Genomic DNA, 15,390 nt, shown 5'->3' on the forward strand with positions numbered 1-15,390 from the left:
CCCCTCCAATTTAGAATGGCCAATTTGCACCTGCAGCCGTGGGAGAGTGTACAGGAGTGACATCCTCAGTTCTCCTCAAAAACAGGTAGTGTCACCAGCTGCTTCTTTTCACACCGCAGACCACAGCTAAGCTTTCCCAGAGCGGAGTCACAGGAAGACCTTTCATGTGCGGCGTTTGACTGCTATCTACGCGCGCCTGATCGACGAGCAGGCGGTCACTAGTTACCAATGCGCGCGGGATGCTATCCAACTGAACCCTCCCGTTCCCTAGGCATCGCAGTCGCCGAATGCGCATTGCCCGAGTAATCCATTTTGGCTCAAAATATGTCAGCAGCTCTCAGTCACGGAATTCCATCGGGGTAAAGACCTTATTGTGATTGACAGCAGCTTCTGCAAAACAGATTCTCAAATGGGCTGGATGTCATGTTCAATGCAAGTGTGGACGTATGAGTGTACTGGAAACTCTGTCACTTTTTTGAGTGACAGAGCCATTGCATACTGGGCTCCCTTTCCAACCACTCAAGAGTTCTGCAGTGAGACCCACATCACTACTGGGAGATGAGTAGGGTAGCAGGTGCATTTCCCCTGTGAGCGCAAGCCAAAATATAGACTGAATCTAAACATCCAGAGGGGTTTTAAATCTAGGTTGTGAGATGGTTTGACATGAACGGACTAGGTTAGGTCCAATCTGGCTTAGGTTTTCCGTAGGTGGCTAGAAAACTTTCACTTTTCAACCAAATCTAGCCGGCTTAAACTGAGGAATGGTACTGTCGAACAGCACACTGCCAGCTTTTTGGTTTGTGTAAGAACAGCTGAGAGACGTAAGCCACCATGAGAAAATGCAACGGCAGCCATTTTGATACCCTGGAGATGAGGGTCACTTTTTCAAATCTGCTGAATAATTTTACATGTAATCTAATCCCATAGGTTTCTGCATTTCTGCATTTTCATTTCCAGAATCCGTTTCCAGGCTTATATTGTAGTGTCCGGTATTATATTGACCAGGGATGATATTACAGTCGATGTGGAACGTGTAGCAGAAAGAGCTGTGTGAGATCCAGAGAATACAGTGCTGCTGAATAAGAGCATTTCTCTTGGTTGGGGGGTGCGGGGGGGGGGGGGGGGTGGCAGTAATGCCTCCTCAGGCTGTACGCTGCTGGTGTTGCCCACGCTGTGGCGTTTCATTTTGATTTCATTAAATATTTATGAATTTCCAAGCTCAGAGCACAGAGGCTGGAGACATCCAAATGACTTAAAATGGAGAGCGCAGCTACACAAACAAAATCTGGCCAAAGCCTTGCTTTGTTGCATACTCTGCTGTGCACCAGACAATAGCTTTTCCAGCACCAGTTACCCGTTTGTAAAAAGGCTGTATTAAGTGTTTCCCCTCTTCCAAATCTGGGGGTAGATGGGGACATCTACCCTATATTCCCCTATTCGCAAAAAAAAAAAAACTTTACTCTCCATCTTCCCTTCCCCATGACTAGTGATAAAGGATTTCCTATCACTAGGGTGTCTTGACCCCACCATTGCGGTTCTCATTAATCACTAATTGGAATGTTGAATTATAATTTATCTAATTAAGCTTTATTTATACAGCGTGGGTTTACTGAGCACGCATACTCGTCTGCAGCAACGACCTGTTAACGCTTCTCCCAAGTAGCCTAACCTGCATGTTTTGGACTGTGGGAGGAAATCGGAAGGGAACCCACCCGGGCATGTGGGGAACATGCTAACTCCACACAGAAAGGCCCCAGCTGGAATTCAAACCCAAAACCTTCTTACTATGAGGCGACAGTGCTATCCACTGCACCACCGTGATGCCCATTAATCATTTTCTTCGCTTATTGCTCTGGGAATACCTAAAATATGAAAAATGTAAATGGTTTGTTCAGAAATTATCTGCTAACATTCGTCATTTGCATATTGAATAATATATTGACATATTGACTGCTGAGCACATTAAAGGTGTGGCCTCAAACTCCAGTCCTGGAGGGCCGCAGTGTCTGCAGGTTTAACTCCAGTCCTGGAGGGCCGCAGTGTCTGCAGGTTTAACTCCAGTCCTGGAGGGCAGCTGTATCTGCAGTTTTTTATGGTTTACTTTTAAATCAGCAGCTGATTTATGGCTTGGAAACAAAGTATGCAGACTTGAGCCAATAGCTGAATTAAATGAAGCACTTAGGCACTGAAACGCATTGGAAGCCTCCAGATGCTGCGATCCTTCAGCATTCAAGTTTGAGATTTGGCTCCGCTATGCCAGAGGATAAACTCACTACCAAACTCTGCATACTCTACCATACTCTAACCAGGGCACTACAAGAGAGCTGAGAATCACACAACCACAAACGCATTACATTACATTACAAGCATTTATCCAGAGTGACTTACACAGCCACAAACGCATTACATTACAGGCATTCAGCAGACGCTCTTATCCAGAGCGACTTACACAACTTTTTACATAGAATTTACATTGCATCCATTTATACAGCTGGATATATACTGAAGCAATGCGGGTTTAGTACCTTGCCCAAGGGTACAACAGCAGTGCCCTGCCCAGGAATCGAACCTGCGACCTTTGAGGCTACAAGACCAGCGACTTATCCATTATACTACACTGCCTCCCCCACGCAGCTTCACTGTCACAACATATGATCCCCATACAATTCTTTAGCATAGCGATGTTGTGCGGTTATATTGTACGGTGCCCTGTGAACATTGTGTATGTTTAAGCATATGTCAGGCTCATTCAAAAATGAAATATTAACTGAATTCCATGTAGCTCGCCAAAAGGACGAGCTGGGGTTCCAGAAAGGCCCAGTGTCAGTGCACATACCTGATTCTACTAATAAATCACTAGAGTCATTGCTAAGCATCGATTAGTAGAATCAGGATCAGGTGTGTGCACCCACACTGGCCCTTTCTGGATAAGACTGGGGACCCCAGCACTAAAACATGAAAAGCACCTAATTAAGAAAAATTAACAGCTTGTTAAAATTCTGGGATTGAAATGAAAACCAGCATACACAGGGGTCCCCCAGGACCGAGTTTGAGAACCACTGGTTCAGGCAGTTTGCACACACACACTGCGTTCAGGCAGTCTGTACACACACTGTGTTCAGGCAGTCTGTACACAGGCTGTGTTTAGGCAGTTTGCACACACACACTGCGTTCAGGCAGTCTGTACACAGGCTGTGTTCAGGCAGTTTGCACACACACTGTGTTCAAGCAGTTTGCACACACACTGCGTTCAGGCAGTTTGCACACACACACTGTGTTCAGGCAGTTTGCACACACACACTGTGTTCAAGCAGTTTGCACACACACTGCGTTCAGGCAGTTTGCACACACACACGAGTTTCTCTTGGCTGTTTGTAAACTCAGGGGCCAGATCCGTTCTGTTCAGCACTCTAACATGACATCACACACAGGTACCCTGAGTCAAGGTAGGGCATGACGGAGTTCTGAATTATGTAAGCTGATATAAAGCACCCTGCTCAGATGGGGATCAGGTCTAAGAGCACAGCTGTCTGCTGGTCTCTAACAAGAGCTGTGATGGACATTGGCTCACGTCCCCTGGAGACAGGAAATGGCGGATATGAAACCGACCGGATATTTCAACCAGTAAATAGAATTCTGTGCAATACAGTTTTAGACCTTACCAATAAGTTCAGTATAACTCAATGTGGAGATCAATATCTACGACAAAGATAAACTGTGCAGTTCCATCTAAAGATCTGTTTGACATCATTATTTTTCCTTGCTGTCTTTCAGTATAGAGCTGACCTATGACCGGGGTCTGTAAAAGGACTGGCTTAACCCTCCTGTTCTGTTCATTTTTTAGGTACAGCAAAAATGTTCCCGGGTCAATCCCCATACAGGGGGGGTTTGCAAATACATGAAATGAACCATTTTCATTTAAAATGTTGATTACACTAATTAAGGCCAGTAGAAGAAGTTTCATACTGAAAAAATAATTTTAAGTATTTTTCCTAGATTTTCAAACTTTAAAAAGGGTCAATTTGACCCGCAACATAACAGGAGGGTTAAAGTTTAATTGTATAACATCCAGTAAAGCAGCATCCCTTGCACTGGAAAACCCAAATCCTTTATTATATTAAGCCAAAGAAAATGATGCTTTGGCCTTGACCGGATAACTTCTGACAACCAAAATGTTTCGGCTTAATATAATGAGGCTTCTGCCCGGCAATCTGGCACAGACACAAGGCAGAAGCTGGCCGTGGGGGAACCTCCCCACCTCCTGGGGGGTTTCCACATGTCTACCTTGCGTTGGGATGAGGTGCGTTGTGTTCGTACACCCCCGGGGTGACAATGTCATGTCTGGTAAGCGTAATTGATGGGAGAAATTTACCTGTAGTTTGTAATAAATTTGTGTGTCAGTGACTCCCTGGTCTGATGTTAGAACTGCCCCCCCCCCCCCCAGTTGCAACAGCTCCTGGCCTCCTTGTCCACGATTATGCTTCCAGCTGTGCATGTTTGTCTGGTTTTGACGAATTCTGCAACTGGCAACCCTAGCTACCCTGGCATGTGCTACCCCCTTCCCCCTTGTTATACAGCGCACTGAGGGGTGCACGACGTGCAGTCTGGGGGGGAGAGGGGTGGGCTTGACGGGGGAATGAGACTCACCAGTCCTGGACCGCCCCGAAGGACTCCTCGTTGGTGATGTCATACATGAGGATGAAGCCCATGGCGCCGCGGTAGTACGCTGTGGTGATGGTCCTGTAGCGCTCCTGACCAGCCGTGTCCTGCGTATGCAAAAAAAAATATATATTTAATAAACAGAAACACACCTGAGCCAAATACATTCAGAATACATTTTAGGCAGGTAGCCAGATGCTGGTACAGTACCTACAGCCCACCGCCACATGACACTCACTACATGTCGTCTATTTATTCAGCTGGATATGTACTGAAGCAACAAGAGCACAATGGGAAGGTTTTTAAAGGAGCAGTGTTTTCGCATGTCTTTTGTTCTTTTTGTTTTTTTTGGCGCACTGAGCACCACAAAAATATGGGTCCCTTGAGTTCCATTGTATCAGGGTGAGCTGCAGCAGATACCTAGGAAACATCTAGTAAGCTATCACCTTACAAATACATATAGCCACAATATGTACCCCCTCTTTGTTATCCCTGTGCATTATTTGATGCAAAAACGTCACTGAATTGAATTAAACCGGGAGTGTCTAGTCTTCGTCTGAAAAGGGCTGGTGTGGGTCCAGGTTTTTGTTTTAGCCTGACGCTAAGACTGATTCTATTTATCAATGTCTTGATTGAAGACCATGATTAGTTAATCAGTTGATTCGGGTATCGTAGTACTTAGCTAAAACAAAAACCTGCACCCACACCAGCCCTTTTGAATGAAGACTGGACAACCCTGAATTAAACCAAGTTAGAGATGCCAGTTAGCTAGCTTGCTTGTTAACTGGGGTTTTGTGATTGGCATCAAAGCTAGACAGCCAGGAAATAATTGCCCTCCAATGAGTGATTTAGAAACTGCTATATTTGCAGAGACATGGCTATGAGCTAGCTGGCTAGCAGTTCATAGACATGCAAAACGGATTTAAAAGGAGACTTCTCTTTGCAGTGGCATTACTACGAGCTAGCTGGCTAGGTGAGCGGGTGGCTGGAGTTTCTGAATTTGTGATAGAGGCTGGCGACATGCGATTGGCTGAAGCGTGGTGGGGTGGAGGCGGTGGTGTGGGTGGAAGGCGTGCGAGTCTACCATCAAGGGAAAAAAATGGCACCAATGAGCGAGCCACCATATCAGATGTGTGTGCAAAACACTTTTTAAAAGGGGACAACTGGTGCACACATCACATTTCCTGCAAAATACAGTAATATTTTTTCCCATTTTGAAACTTGCTACCAAAGCATTGTTCAGACAGTTCAACAAAATCAGAATGGGCAGAATTTCATTCCTGAGAACAAACAGTTTTTCAGCAAAAAAAAAAACCTATTTAATTTCCTTGGTCTCCATCTAATCCACATCCACCTGTGTCTCCCTCTGGCACAGTGATTGGATGCCTTTCCTAACGGCCACTACGGGCATTAGGCAGAACAGATTATACTGCTGCTGTATTATGCTTTCTAAAAAAACCCAAACGCAGAGAGCGAAACCCCAGACAGAACCTAAAGAAACAGAACCCTATCATTTCATAATTTAAATCTGCGTGAAATGACCCGTGACTAAGTGGCAGAGTTTCATTCCCACCGTAAGGCCGCAAAGGACTGTTCTCCTTATCAGAAAGCGCCACTGCGCCACAAATTCACTCGCACGAACACACAAACAAACACACAAACACACACACACACAAACACACCACAGAGAAACCCTCAAGCAGAGGCGCAGTCACAGGGCAGAGGAGAGCCTCGGGAAACACATGACCGTTTTGTTGGGTGGGGGGGGGGGGTGGTCCTTTATGGCCGATGAGCTCGTGTTTACTGGCTGCACCACAGCCAGTGGGGTGGGGGGACCTCAATTACTTTAAACAGAAGGTCTGATAAGGTCTGCAGGTGCAGCTCGGGTGTGCAAATAGACCCCAGGGCCATATAAACCTGATGGCATCGTCCAGGCCCATTGTCTCCACTGCATACTGGCTCTATCAGCTGCTTCCTCAGTCAATCAATCAATCAACCAACCATTATTTCATCCCCAGAAACCACAGAGGATGAATCTTCATTTACATTGGTGTCCAATTACAGAGATTGAAACACAAAGACAAAATTGAAAGACAAATATTAAAACGGTGTGGTAAATAATCTTTACAATTTTAAAACATGAAATGCAAAAAGAATTGCAAGTTAGTAAGTGCAACCAAAATAAAAATCATTAAAAATTAAAGCAGAAATGAAAAACAGTTACACTCAGACTTAAAAACAATTTATTAAATCAGTATGATAAATAAGCCTTTAAAAATGTTTTTTAACATTTAGAATTGCAGAGTTGCAAGTTAGTAAGTGCAACAGAAATTAAATTAGAAATTAAAAATTAAAAATCATTAAAAATTAACAGAAATTAAGACTTCTAAAACTAATATTAAATCAGTGTGATAAATACATAAGATAATGAGATAAGATAAAACATTTAGTGTAAAAACCAATCGCAAATCTTTCTTCTTCAGTTTGAAAGCTGACACAGCTGAGCACAGGACACAGCTGGTCCCTGAAGGGTAGTAAACAGGAGGAGACCCCTCGGATGGGGTGGGGAGTGCACTTTTGCATAAATATAAGAGAGGCAGTTTCAAATATATATTATATATGGCAGTGGTGGGCAAAATTATTGGCACCCAAGCATTTTTCATCGTTTTACAAAAAATAAGCTACGCCTGAGGAGTTTTCATCTTCCAGTCTTCATTGGCTTTATTTCAAGCTATAGCAAAAGGGGGAAAGAAAACATTCTGAAACCTAAATTTAGTGTTCTTACATTATATATAAGCGCAAACTTTTTTCACCTTAAAATGAGGAAAAATGTAGTAATGAAATGCTAATTTTCCTGATCTCTTTATTATCTTTGGATATCTAATTTTCCTGGCTGGCTGTCATGTGTGCTTATGTACAGTGGAAAGCCCTCTCACTGAGCACCCTGTCGTCCAGTCAAATATCTTTAAAACTCTAAGATGTCCTGCTTTGCCAAGCTTGGAAAGGGGGTTATTTTTATTATTATTATTATTATTATTATTATTATTATTTTAATGCATGTGCAATACTGAAAATACTGAACTAATGTTTGCTGGTTTTCTATTTTCAAAATATGGCCATCCTACACATCTAAGAATTCATTGTACACTCATGCATTTGTCTGCTTGATTACTACATTTCCCAGATGTCCACACCTACTCCCGTGTATTTAGGGGTGTGTGATGTAATTAATTCCAGTTAACCGGGGTCTCACAGATGACTGCCCATTCAGAGCACAGAATAATCTAAGTGTGTCTTTAATCAGTATGTCAGTCAAGGCCTTAAAACCTCTCCACAAAATCACACCACCGTAGCACCATACCGGGGGGCTCAAATATGACCTTAATTTACAGTGCTTCAGTGCAATAGGTGGGTAGTGCCAGCTCTGACATGACTGTACATCAAGGCTCATGTTGTACTCCCATTCCAGCTCTCTGTGTGGTTAAATTAATGTGAGTCCATGCAAAAAGGCTCCTTGAGTGACTGCTGATAATCCAAAATGGACACCATCGGAACATCTCCCCTTCAAATCTTGTTATTTTCCAAAGCCGCCCTTTGCAATGACAGGTTCTTTATGAAGGTTTTAGCAGATGCCACCACAAAACACCGTTACTACTAATTTATGTCTCCAAGATGGCTGCACGTTTTCAAGCTTTGTCTTGTACAAAATGGGGGGTGTTTGGGGCTGAACAGAACCAGAACACATCCTCTGAACATGGAAAGGCTAAGAGCAGGCCTAAGCCAAAGATAAACCATCCGGGCGCATGACAGCCCTGCCTGATTCAGAATTCCCTCTCATGTCGTTATTATAAAGATCGCCTCGTGTAACAGGTGTAGATCAGAGGACTGCTCAAAGGTAAGATTACCCAAGGTAGCGTTGCTTGGACTCAAAGAGTGCCTCATACTGGATATACTATAACGCTCCGCACTCAGCCCCCAGTACGCTGTGGTTGGTTCGCGGTAATGAAAGGCGCTCTGGGTAATGCTCCACACTCAGCCCCCTGTGCTCTCAGGTTTGTTCGCGGTAATGAAGGCCTCTCTGGGTAATGCTCTGCGATTGGCCCCCTGGTGGCCAGTCTGCTCTCCTGCGCCTGCATCTGGCCCAGGTCCAGGGCTTCAGCTGCAGATTAGCGGACGGCGGTATTGATTCTTGCCTCCTGTGGCCAGACCCTTTATCCTTTCATTGGCCCATAAATTAGGGCCAGAGAGTGTATTAGTCATTTAGGGGATGGGCTGACCAATCAAAAGCAAAAGCCAGCCAGGCTCTACCGCTTGCCTTGCACTAAAATGCTGCAGTTTAATTCACAAAAGAAACCATTTGACATCAACTGTTTCTTTTTTTTTGTTGTTTGTTTTTTTTACTTGGCAGTATAGCAGTGTGCGTCATGCAGTCATCCATTTTGAATCATTTCAGTTTGGTGCAGTTCTTTTTCTTTTTTTTTTTTAAGTGTTTAAAAAAAAATTTAAAAAACTGAAAAATGTACAATGAAAATGTATGGACCTGGTTATATAACTGGTGTGTGGTGGTTCACAACTTACAGTAAATGAAAGGATCTACATCTTATATATTTATTTATTTTTATTGCAGGGCATTGTTTTTTAGGTGTTGCAGACTACTCCACGTCTTCACATGCACTTGCCCTGGAACCAGCACTCCAGTCTTTTCAGTAAAGAAAGGCCACTGGAGGTGCCAGCAGTTTACTTTAAATTCAGTATATAATTATGATAGTCTGACTCTATAAAGTACACACCCAAAGGCCAAATATAAATGATACAATACTATAAATATAGCTTTCATATTCAATGTAAAAATATTTTCACACATCACCATATACCCTAAAATGGAAAAATGTTTGCTGAAATATAAACCAGTAATGCTGTTATTTTGGTAGACTGATACCTGCCAGAATACCATTCAGTACTCTCTCTGCACTGAACTGACTATTTATTAGTGTGATGGTTAACTTTTTTGATTTCTTTATATTTAAGTTTGAGTGTATAATTTTGATTGGCCCAAATAGTTTTTGTACACGATGAGGGATATTCCAGATATTTACAGAACATTTCGGATAAAGATTACAGATATTTAGGATATTTACATATGAACAGATGTATTTTATTGCATTTATTCACAATTACAAGTATCAGTTTCTATATTTTGCCGGTACTACTTTCCTTCTGAGCTGTTTCCTCGGGCGCATTGGTCTCAGGGTGCATGCGCATCAAGAAGTAGTTCTAGCCGATTATATAAAACTTTTTTTTTTTGAAGAATATTCAGGTAATATACACATCATCCCTGAAGCCACAATATCTCTGTGAAAATTGTTTCGTTTCATCAACTGTATTTCCTAGCTTCAGGCCACTGGTGCCCTCAAATGCTCCAGTGCCAGCCATTGTAAAACTGGCAGGTCGTCAGAATCTTCTGTTAATATTTAAAATGTCCTTCGTTGCACATAAAAAAAATGTCTGGGCCAATCGGAAACATGCATTAAAATTTAAATTAATGTTTAAAAACTCAGAAAGTGAACAATACTTCCAGCTGGGAATTTTTACTGCAAATGGCAAATACAACACAGTTTACAACTGCCCTCAGGGAGCAACATTATGCACACAAAGAAGGTATTAAACTTTCATTTTGCCATATACAGTATGTGGTTCTCAGCAAAGCACAATGCTGTTAAACTGTCCATTGTTGATGGTATTGAAATTAACAACCACCAATACTTTTCAAGAATCCCAATGAAACACTAAGCCGTTCATAGATTACCTGCTCAATCCCCTTCGTTTACATCAAACGTGTATTTATTTTCACATAATAACATGATGGATCCTGAAAAGTCTCTCAAATACTTGTTTGAATCCCTTATAAAGAAATGCTCATTTAAGTAATTTTGAAAAAGTCATGATACTGTGGGAAAAAAATATTCTGTGCTATTCTAGAAATATCCACACACTTGTCATTTGAAAAATAATACTAGTTTTCAAATGACTAATTCAAAGTATCTGAAAGTAACATAACATAACGACGAGAGCAGGCCATTCAGCCTGACATGCTCACCATTTTCCAATCTAATTTGTATCTAGTGCTCTGATACCATTTAGTCTGTAAGTTATCTAACACTGTATCAAGCCTGGTCCTGAAAACCCCCAGGTTTTCTGCCTCTACTATGTGACCTGGCAGGCTATTCCATACATTGACCATTCTCTGCATGCTTTCCATTTATGTCCCCTTGTTCTACTAACAGAACTCACCCTGAAGAATCTCTGGTAGTTCACTTCGTTAACCCGCCTTTATGAATTTAAACGCCTCAAACAAATCACCCCAAGCCTTTACTAAGCTTAAAGAGATTATGCATCAAGTCTTTCCTCATAGCTTTTATCTTTCATACCAGGAATCAGTTTGGTTACCCTTCTTTGAACCTTTTCCAGAGCCTCTATATCTTTCTTGTAGTACGGTCCACAGAACTGCACACAAAGCTCCAAGTGTGGCCTAACAAATGTATTGAATAAAATAAGCATCATCCCTTGAATTTATACTCAATACTTTTGTGTGAGGGAGGGGAAGTGTGAAGACCAGACGCGACCAAACAGGGGATCTATAAGTTACCAAAGGGGCACTCCAGTAACCACTGAGTCTCGTGAGAGACGAAATAAGAAGGGGGTGCTATACTCCTAAGGGATGTATCCCAAAAAATGAATAAACCCCTAAACGGGTAACTGAGGAAGAAGGAGTATATAAAGAAAATAAAGGAACAGGGAAAAGAAAAGAAAAAACGACTTCGACCCGAAGCAGAGAGAAAGAAAATGTCTTTTCAAAAAACAAACAGAAGAAGTTCTGAGGCCAACTAAAACCAGGGGGGAAACTGGTTAGTAAGAGGCAGAAAGGTTTGTGCCCCAACGGCGACACAATAACCCCTTAAAACCACCAGCCTCAGAATCTGGACATATACCGTCCTAATACCTTTCTCCAAAAAAAACAAACAAACTGAAGTCAGAATTCTTTTAAATTTCTTTGTTCTTAAAATCCTTACACCTTCCTCAGAAATACGACAGGGAACTGGCTAGAGCAAAACACGTTACACTCAAGCACCGTTCCACTGCCTACTGACGCTTTAAATACCCAGCCACAGGTGTGGCTGGTAATCAGTGGAAGAAGTGAGCAACCCACAGGTGAAACAGATCAGAGGTAACCCTGCAGGAATGCATGGAATGTTCAAGCAGGAACAATCCTCCCACAGGAACCAAAAATAACGATTAGCCGAGTGGCTAATCTGCAAGCTCGAACTAATCGTCCCCACACACCAAAATAACGATTAGCCGAGTGGCTAATCGGAATGCTAACCACTGAGCCGGTGCAGGCACAGAAAAATGATCTACCTGCACAGAAACCGTGACACTTTTGACTATATATATCCTAGCATTCTGTTGGCCATTTTACTGCTACAGCACAGTGCTTAGAACCCGAAAGGCTTTGATCAACCTTTACTCCTAAGTCTCTTTTGAAATTAAACACATTCCAATTTGCTGTAGTAGCGTAGTCTAATGGCATTGGGTTGCAGTATAGCGGTATTGTTTGTACAATAGTACTCTTGAGATCTGAGTGGTAACTTTAATTGTACACATCGTGAAACAAACAAACAAACGCTATGGAAGATAGCTTTAATATTAGCTAATTGGTGAGTATCCAGAGGAGTTTAATTGAAGAACCGCTATGACTCATGTTTGCCCCCAGCTGTTTCCAGCCTTCCTGGGCCTCTGTTAAAATTCTGAAAATAACAGGGGGGTGGCTATCTGGAACCTGTTCTTTTCATTGCACTTTAGTGTCCATTAGAGGAAGAGTCTTTTTAATCACCCAGACAATATAAAAGCCTCCACTAGAAGGAAAAATAATTAGCATAACAATATTTTTCCCTGCACTGAAGTCTTGAACTCCAGGAGGGTCTCCAATTAAGCACTCGCTTTGAAGCTTTTGATTATTGCCGCAGAAATCTGCTCGTCTTTGGACTTACACAGAACTAATTTAGAGCACAGTGTGTAGGGAGCAGTCTAAGAATTAATCGGTAAGGAAGGTGACATTTTACGCTACTCTAATGTATGGGGTTTTCATTCGGAGTTTGGGCACTTCACCATTGAGTTTCTGGTTCCACATCTACCAGAAACTCAATATTGAAGCGCCCAACTCCAGATAAAAACCCCCCAGATGGTTCTACTACCCCCTCCCCCTTAAAACACACACACACACACACACACACACACACAGGTTGTCTCCTGCCTGTCATATTTTGCCGGTACTGTGGGAGTGGCCATGCTGAGTAGCAGGGGAGGGGCCGTGTCACATTAGATGTGCGGTATGTGGGAGTTAGCGGGAGGGCATTGATCATCTCGCTGGCTGCAGGGCTGGGACTGGGGGGATGGGGGGCGGGGGGGGGGCACGCAGAGTCATGGCATGAAAGGTGTTAGTGGGGCGCAGGAGGGCAAACAGCAGAAATATCATTAGCCTGTGTGTGATTATACACGCCCCACTCTGGCTCTCAGCACCCCGGCCTGCTCTCTGTGGGTCAACCCTGGGCTGCCACCGCAGGCCCACCCAAAGTAAATAATCATCCCTCACACACACACACACAGAGGCACAGAGACACACACACACACAGGCAGGCAGGCACGCAGACACACGCACGCACACACACACACACACACACACGCAGGCAGACAGGCACGCAGACACACAACCACACTCTCATACACTCATCTGTCATTCTCTCTCTCACACACACACGCACACACACGCACACACACACCCACACACACACAGAATGCAAATAAGCCCAGGCTGAACACGCATCTCAGCCTTGCCACAGCTGGGGATCGCTTTCACCCTCAGCCATGTCATTACTGTACTTGTGCAGCCAGCAATGCTGGCTTCTCTTGAAGCTCTCATCTACATGTGCTCTACTGTTTTAAAGAGGCAGTGCCCATAATTCAGACCAATGGCATATCTTCCTGTTAGGCATAAACAGCCCAATGGTGCTAGCTAAAGCCACAGGCTAACGACCTGACGCCCACTTAATGATTTGTTTTAGGCTCATCTTAAATCAGTCAAATGAATGTCAACCTAATGGAGACTAGACTAGAATCCTTCTCGATTTTACTGAAAGGAGGAACCTGTCAACTCAACTCCAATAGATAAGGAAAATCAGCCGTTCTATTGATGGTGAACGTTTAAAGCAGCACTGCCTGTGGAACATCTGTTTGACTTGAACACTTTGCTTGAGACTGTGACCAAGTATTGGATGGGTATAGACGTTTATATGTTCTGTTTATTGAGCTTGGGTTTCTCAGGTACTGTAAACCTTCAGCTCTATATTACATGTTCACTCTTTGCAATCAAGAAACCGTTATTGCTTTTGGTCTGCTTTGTTCGACATTGTCTGCTTGACAGTTGTCATTTTTCCCCCAACATGCTTTGGTTTGTAATTCACGCAGACACAAAGGCATCAATCAAACACAATACAGAGATTCATTTCAGACATGACTATTCTTGGCTCTATTTTAAAGAAGACAAAAGCTGAGACGTTCCCACCAAAGCACAATCAAGCTGTGAGAGAACTTCATCTTTGTGTGTCACTTCCTGTGTAATATCCCACTGCGAAGGCCCTGCCAAGACTCCTGTCCAGCCCCTCTTCAATCTGCGCGTGCGGGGAGAACAGCCTCCCGCTAGAGAGTGTACAGAGAGAACAGCCTCCCTTTAGAGAGTGTACAGACAGAACAGCCTCCCTTTAGAGAGTGTACAGACAGAACAGCCTCCCTTTAGAGAGTGTACAGACAGAACAGTCTCCCGCCAGAGCGTGTACAGGGAGAACAGCCTTCCGCTTGAGCACATACAGGGAGAACAGCCTCCCACCAGCACGTGTGTGGGGAGAACAGCCTCCCACCAGCGCGTGTGTGGGGACAACAGCCTCCCACCAGAGCGTGTGTGGGGAGAACAGCCTCCCACCAGAGCATGTGTGGGGAGAACAGCCTCCCGCTTGAGCACATACATGGAGAACAGCCTCCCACCAGAGCGTGTGTGGGGAGAACAGCCTCCCACCAGAGCGTGTGTGGGGAGAACAGCCTCCCACCAGCGCGTGTGTGGGGAGAACAGCCTCCCACCAGAGCGTGTGTCGGGAGAACAGCCTCCCGCTAGAGTCTGGGGAGAGCAGAAAATGGCGGTTTGATGCCACAGCAGAATAAAAAATCTCAGGCGCTGGTGACACCACAGCTGCTGTTATTTGAGGTTCTGGGCCTGAATTAGCGCTGGCTTCTCTCGCAGCGGGAGGGGTGTTAAAGCAGTCTCTCCTTCCTACCGGAACATATTCTATCAGGCTTTTACCATCAGATAATGTCACAGTGATTTCACAGCTTCTTGCACTCTGTCTGTGAGGCTTCTTGGCTTCCTGGCTAGTGCTATAATTCCTGTTACTTTTATGTTTGTGTTTTTTAGGTGTAAATCAGCAGATTTAAAATTAAATTAGCCAGCTGGTCATGAATCATCCAGGCAAAGCTGAATATTTGTATATACAGTGCTCTCCATAATGTTTGGGACAAAGGCATATTTTTTTGGTTTTATTGCTCTGTACTTCACAAGTTTAGATCTGTAATCAAACCGTTCACATTTGGTTTGACAAATTGTCAGCTGTTTTTTCTGTGCTGTAA

General features: G+C 43.6%; 1 protein-coding gene and 1 long non-coding RNA gene across 5 annotated transcripts in view; one reads left to right on the forward strand and one right to left on the reverse strand.

Moving 5' to 3' along the window:
* LOC135239765 (uncharacterized) overlaps positions 1–15,390 on the forward strand; it is a 37,432-nt gene that overhangs the window by 15,456 nt on the left and 6,586 nt on the right. The window lies entirely within an intron of this gene.
* The window catches only part of LOC135239764 (ras-related protein Rab-3C), a 44,961-nt gene that overhangs the window by 14,279 nt on the left and 15,292 nt on the right, over positions 1–15,390 (reverse strand). For all 3 annotated transcript variants that reach the window (XM_064308706.1, XM_064308704.1, XM_064308703.1), the window contains exon 3: positions 4,648–4,766. In XM_064308706.1, the coding sequence (XP_064164776.1) occupies positions 4,648–4,766 (119 nt within the window). The remainder of the gene's footprint in view (positions 1–4,647; positions 4,767–15,390) is intronic.

Source organism: Anguilla rostrata, chromosome 14 (genome assembly GCF_018555375.3).
Source record: "Anguilla rostrata isolate EN2019 chromosome 14, ASM1855537v3, whole genome shotgun sequence".
Taxonomy (NCBI): Eukaryota; Metazoa; Chordata; class Actinopteri; order Anguilliformes; family Anguillidae; genus Anguilla; species Anguilla rostrata.